Source organism: Apium graveolens, unplaced genomic scaffold, assembly GCF_009905375.1.
Source record: "Apium graveolens cultivar Ventura unplaced genomic scaffold, ASM990537v1 ctg8755, whole genome shotgun sequence".
Taxonomy (NCBI): domain Eukaryota; kingdom Viridiplantae; phylum Streptophyta; class Magnoliopsida; order Apiales; family Apiaceae; genus Apium; species Apium graveolens.
The window spans coordinates 919-7,499 of record NW_027421444.1 but is presented as its reverse complement, the minus strand read 5'-3'; the positions used below and the strand labels follow the sequence as shown (position 1 = coordinate 7,499).

Here is a 6,581-nt window from a genome sequence, read left to right as displayed (position 1 = left end):
AGAAGACAGAGATAGGTAGGAAAAGATGCACAGGTCTTGATGTCTCAAATGTAACTGCTATTTTACATGCTTGAGACCGAAAGTTTGATGCAAATAAACGAATTTTTGTTTCTTGACATCTCAAGTCCTCAATAGATGGTTTTAGTTTAGAAAATCTCAACATATTGTTTATAAATCATAAAGAAATTTATTAATGGTAATAATATTTTATGTACTATATCTAATCTTTTTAATCTTTGAACATAACAATATTTTTTCAAGATCTCAATCATCAGAGTTCACAGAGAGCGTTGATCAATAGTGACATTCAATGAGTTCATGCCTGTAATTCAAGAAGATGAGTAAAGAAAATAAAAAAATGCGTAAAAGGAGAAAACTAAACACCAAAATATCATCAGCTAACCACATGAATCTGGATAGGGCATTTTATGATTGTTTATCATGTATTATTTTGCAACTTGGAGATATAATTGTTCTACAAAAAATATTGTTAACATCATAGCTAAAATTAAAAGGTTTCTGAGATCTATAAGAGAATTCTTAATTTCCCTTGTATAACGAAAGGAAAGAGCTAGCAAATATCAGCTAGCGATCAAGATGTGAGGAACCTGCAACATCACCAACGGCTTCTGCATTTGGCCCGCATCCCATCGATAGCTTTTGAAACAAATCTTGTAAATTTTTTAAGGTTATAGGGCGTGCCTGCATAATATGTATAGAAAATTAGATATTAGATAAGAACATTTAAGATACATTAGTGTGTGTACTTGTGACTCTGTCCTCGCGACAAAAACTCATGTAAAAAATTATGTAATATTCAAAACGAGGAGTCGTGTATCTAGAAGTATTGATGTCGGTTTTGTTGTGCAACTAGAGATGCCCATAGAAGTTGCTGAGGCATACAAAATTGCAAATACTGTGTGCCTCCAGTATTTATGCGTAATATAGATACTTTTTTTTATAAACTTGGATTTTGGTAGTGAAATTTGCTGTTTTGTGCCACAATAGAGTCCACATTTTTACATGTATATAAGAGATCATCTGGATGGACTTACACGAAGGGCTTCAATATATGGGGCAGTCGTCAGTATTGGCGGAATGAAGCTTCTCAAGAGGAGACAACCCCTGCTGCATTCGAATCACATCAAATTATGTTTGTTAAGTACAACAACCAGACCGCCCCAAGGGACATAAAACCACTCTCAAGCTATCCGGTGCTTGGTCAGAGACATTTTTTACACAAGTTCTAAATCAATAATACAATAACTATAGGAACGATATAAGAATAGAAACACACAACAGCTTGGAAGATATGCTTACAAAGGTTGCTGGCTAACCTTGGATCATCGGACAGTATGACATAACATTGAATAATATTCTTCAAAACTGTAGTAGACGGTTCATCCTGCATCTTTTCAATTACGTCATTAAAAACCTTCATGATTGCACACAACCGGTTTGCAGGCTCACAGCAATACTGTAGTCCCTGCTCTTGCATCATTATTCTTGACATTATCCAAGATGCAGTCTGTATAGCCATATACAAGTGTTCAGAGTGAGTTTAAAGAGCCAATTAACTATGGGTGTCGATTATATTTTGATGGTGTACCGGAATTGTTTCAGAATTATTTGCTCAGGTTCTTACTAGGACGATCAAGTCTATGCCATGCAATATAAACCTTATGATTTATATATGGCTGGGTAATAATGTTCATCTAACACCAAAATATTAGATGTTCATCAAGTCGACTTGATATGTATTAATACGAAACATGGAGTATTAACTAAAAATCCCTTTTTCAATAAACACCTAGCAGAAACACTAGAAAGGGATATTAATTTGAAATTTTTAGTAACCAGATTTTATACTCTGTACTGTCTTACATTACATGTAAGGTGATATATTGCAGTAAAAAATGCTTGGAAGCGAAAGAATGTTGAGTTCAAATTTTAATGGACACTTACTGATTGTGAAAGTTCGTTTCCATATTCTATGGATTTTAGACACAAAGGGAAGAGTCCTGATTCAAGCAAACAGTGAACAGCAACCTTTGTCGAAGGGTCGCCTACCTGCATAGTAGAGAAGATTCGATGATATTTGGAGTAGAACCTTATAGGCATATCAGATCATATTAAAGCAAATTGATATGCAATCTGGTAAGAAATAATGGACATTTTCTTCAACTATTGTTCTGATTAAGCTAATTCATCTCAACATTGCATTCAATTCAGAGCTGAAACTTGAAAGGGCGGGTAGCAACTAGCAATGAGAAAATACTTCCATGCAAGGTTACTGGTGCTTAGCTGTTTTAATAATTCAAATGGCTAAAAGTATAAAAAATTGAAGGTATCATGTATTGATTTAGAGTGGAATTGTACCTCCTTCAGAAGACCACCAATGACCCCCAAGCTCATTAGCCTTAGGTACTGGAATGGCTTGCTCGTTTCTTCAGTCTCCAAGAAAGGGTACAAGTAACAATGTATCTGAACTGCAAGGACAGAAGTAAGTTAATACAAGTCTGTCTACGATTAACCTTATCTAGCTCCTTAATTATCCTATTAAAATCAGTTAATAACAATATTTGAATAAGTTATGCAAAATCCTCATCCCAGAATTTATGTAACAAACTTGTAACTTCAACTGAATCCTTGATTTCACCTCAGTGTCCTGTTTCTTTGGTGTTCACATAAACAAATCATACCAGCTTGAAATAAAAAGTGAATGCATTTATATATCAAAACACGTCAAGTTCGACAATATCTTGTGTGGTCTTTAAGTAGCAATATCAGACATCAAGAAATCAGCAAAAGTTATAGAATGAAATTAGCTTATATCATTTGGTGAGAAGAAGCTATAACTGTGGATACATCCAACTATGTTGAAGAAGACTAATGTAAATACTGAATACATTAGCAGAAACAAGTCACATAGCTTTCAGAAAGTTCAGAAAAATACCATTAAGGAACTGCATCTTCGTTTGAGGGTGAGTGGCCAAGCACTGCATTCAATAGAAAATACACTTTGATATTAGAGTTGCATACATAATTTTTAAGTACATAGGACCAGCTATGGCTCCTGCATAAGTAAAAATAAATTTGATGTATATAGATAATAAATTTGATAAGTAAAAATAAATTTGATAAGAAAAAAGTTTGAAAATTAGGAAATCGAACATATAAAGCAAATACATTACAAAGTTAATACCACTAGAAAAGGAAATTAAAGGAGCGGAAATGACCTCAAACAAAACAAGTACATCACAAACTTTACTTGAATCTTTCATAGTAAGTTTCTCAGGTGTTAATGACTTGTATATAGATAATACTTCCTGCAATAAAGAAGATAATTCCATTAATCACCAACTGTAAAACACAACATTCTTATTTGAATAGATAGAATAGCCAATACAAACCACAAGGCTGAGCTTGTCAAACAAAGTAGTAAATCATTTAAATGATTCCAATGACCATCATGTGCGGATTTCATAAATTGTATCAAGTTCTGATTCAGATGTGATGCAACTTGATCTTAAGGGTAGGACTTCTCTAAGACGTGTGACATAAAAGTTGCAGAACTTCCTTACAATGCCTATTTTCCAGATTTTTGGGTTTCAAAATTTCAAATTTCCAAAATATTTGAGATCTCCGCAAATCTTCTCATTAGTTCAATGAAAGATTTCTTCGGCAACTGACAAGCAAAGATACGGGTGCAGAAGTGCTGGGGTGCGTGGACAAAAATCTAATAAAAATATAATAATATGGGAATTCGGGTGCGGGGGACACGACATATAGAAATATAGATTTTCTCTAGATTTGATGTTACATATATTCAATCTGGTTAAAAAAACCACAAACTATAAGCAAATTTAATCAAATGCATAACTTATTGATCTAAAACACAAAATACAGGTAAAATATTTTAATTTATGCAAAAATGAACACTAGCATAATACGTTTGTATTTACTAACAAAAACTGATACTTAATTTTACGAAAATAGGCGGTTAACAGAAATTTTGATTACAAATTGTGGGGAAAGAATCAAAATTAGGATTCAGGATGAATCCCCTATCCGATGAGGGGACGTGCATGTCATAGTATCGGACACAAGGATCAAGGGATTCACAAACAAGTATAATCATTTCAAAAGACAAGAAAGAATAAGGATCATTAATCACGAAATATTGATTAAATACTATATAACTGGGGGACACTGGACTTGAGAAGATCAAATATAACAATGTAACCTAGATACTGCCATTTTGGTTTAGTAGTCCACTTCAGTATTAAGATGTGAGGAAGAAACTCAAATCAAAACAGGGAACTTTTATTGTTAATGTTAACCAAAATTAGAAGTTAATAAAAGAATTCACGACATGATATAAATTTAAGCAAGCTATTAAAACAAATACATTTAGTTTGATCAATGCAAAGCATTTGGTAGACCCAAGTCATTGTGCATACCGATAGGAGAAAAACCGTACTGATTGACCGCCAAATGTGGAGGGCCAAATCTTGAATTCTTCCCTGTTTCTGTATTGATAAATCACATGTTAGAAATGAAATATACTATATCACCCAATAGACATTAGAACATAGAGTGTAAATAATTTGACTCTGCAGGCTGGACTGCACTTTAAACTTCTAACAAGCAAACTTAAATGATACTATACAGTCATTTAGGCGAGTCAAGATCATCATTTCTCTGCACATACTTATTGTTCTAAATAAAATATAAAACTACAAAATATCGAAAGAATCCACGTAAAAGTGACATTTGGTGCATACAAAGATATATATTTGCACATTCCGATTGAAGAGATACTTTCATAAATCAGACTGATTACAAATAAATATCGATCTATGTTTGTGTATGAACCACATAAAGAATGAAATCAAACGAATGAGTATATCTGGTTTACATAATCCCTGGTCGATTAAACCACACTTTATGAAAATGAAATGACCAGCATAGACATCATAAAATCATGACAAGGCCACAATTTAACTTGTATTTCAACATATGAATGCATAATTTAAACTCTTTAAAAACTCAGATCTATTGTCAATTACTTCTAATCAAGACACACAAATATAAAAGATAACTCTAATCATAATTAATCATCAATCATTTCTAACCAGCCACGTTAAACAAGCTTAAACAAAAAAATGCATCCAATCATGTATTAAAAACATCATTTATGAATTTACAATTACAGATCAATTTATTTCCACCTAACAACATACAAAAACAAACAAAAATGTACATAAAACAAACAAAAATCTTCATAAATGAAGAAAAATAATGGACCTTAATCTGAGTAAGAGATGAAATGGCCTTTTCGCGATGCTCAGGTTCTCGAAGCAACACAACCAAGTCCTCTACACTAGCAGAAGGCCAATCAATAGCTTTGCTAGCACCATCACAGGGACCATTGTTGTTAGCAGGTGCACCACCATTCGACATAACACTGTTGTCACCTTGTATCGGATCAGGATAAAGAGAGTCAGGGAGATTCAACATTGTTTCAGACAAAAACCCTAGATATGAACTGAACAAGATGGCTGCTGCTGTTATGTTGTGTAGGAAAAGAACACTGAACTAAAGATGCGGCAATATATTGGAGGCTGTAGGAATGAATATTTTTTCGGTATTTATAAGATTTTTCATTTTGCTGGAGTCATGCTGTGTACCTAGGATTGGGTGCTGGACGTATCCTTTTTGCGGTTATTTGGAAAAACAATTTCTAGGGGACGTTAGAGGTTCATGGTTTTGGGCCTAAACCCACACTTTACATACCTCATCCTTACCTTTTACCTGTAAATTTGTGATTAAATATTTGTAAGATTTTTCATGTTTTGCATCAAATAATTTGGGATAGTTTGGGAAAAGAAAATTGTTATGGTATATAAATAAGGTTGCACAAAAATTTTAAAATCTAGGAGCAATCTTATACATGTATAAATTTATACCAATTATTGTTTGTACCATCACGGTAATTAATAAACAATAATTGGAAAATATGATTTTTTAAATAACTTATATTAGTTAAATCGTACATGATGGTAATAATGTAATTTCAACATACATATATTTCAAGATACGTAATGATATTTGATCGTATTCGTGACTTAAATAAACTACAGTATTTTGCAGTTAATTTAACGTTAAAATCAAATTTATTCCAACCAACTTGTAACAATCAATTAATAACTTTAGAAACGGCTATAAAGTTTATACATGGTATAAATATTTAAAAAATGAAGTTTTTTAAAATTTGAAACCTAAATGATATGTTGTTTTAAAAATTTGCAGATTTTAATGAGAATTTCTAATTCAAGATCTCCAAGTAATACTAATATATGGAAAAAATTTGAAAATTGTAGTAATTATTATTTATTAAACAAAGTAATTAATAAATATAATGTTCTTAATCACCTATGGAAGTAAAGTCGTTAATGATAATATTTGTTAATTTTTCAAAATACAAAAGTGAGATTTCAATGACATTTTGATTGTATTTCATGACATAAATGGAATCTATTATTTTGCCTTAAAATTTATGTAAAAGATAAATTTAT

At 32.0% G+C, this 6,581-nt stretch overlaps 1 protein-coding gene across 1 annotated transcript; it reads right to left on the bottom strand.

Annotated features, from left to right (window-relative positions):
• Positions 1-585: 585 nt before the first annotated feature.
• On the bottom strand, positions 586-5,523 carry LOC141705297 (cell differentiation protein rcd1-like). Its single transcript, XM_074508316.1, has 9 exons — positions 5,311-5,523; positions 4,464-4,532; positions 3,240-3,329; positions 2,957-2,999; positions 2,380-2,489; positions 1,966-2,070; positions 1,338-1,528; positions 1,056-1,128; positions 586-702 (listed from the first exon to the last, which is right to left on the bottom strand). Exons 1-9 carry the CDS (start codon positions 5,521-5,523, stop codon positions 586-588), a joined length of 1,011 nt encoding a protein of 336 aa, XP_074364417.1.
• Positions 5,524-6,581: the final 1,058 nt, after the last annotated feature.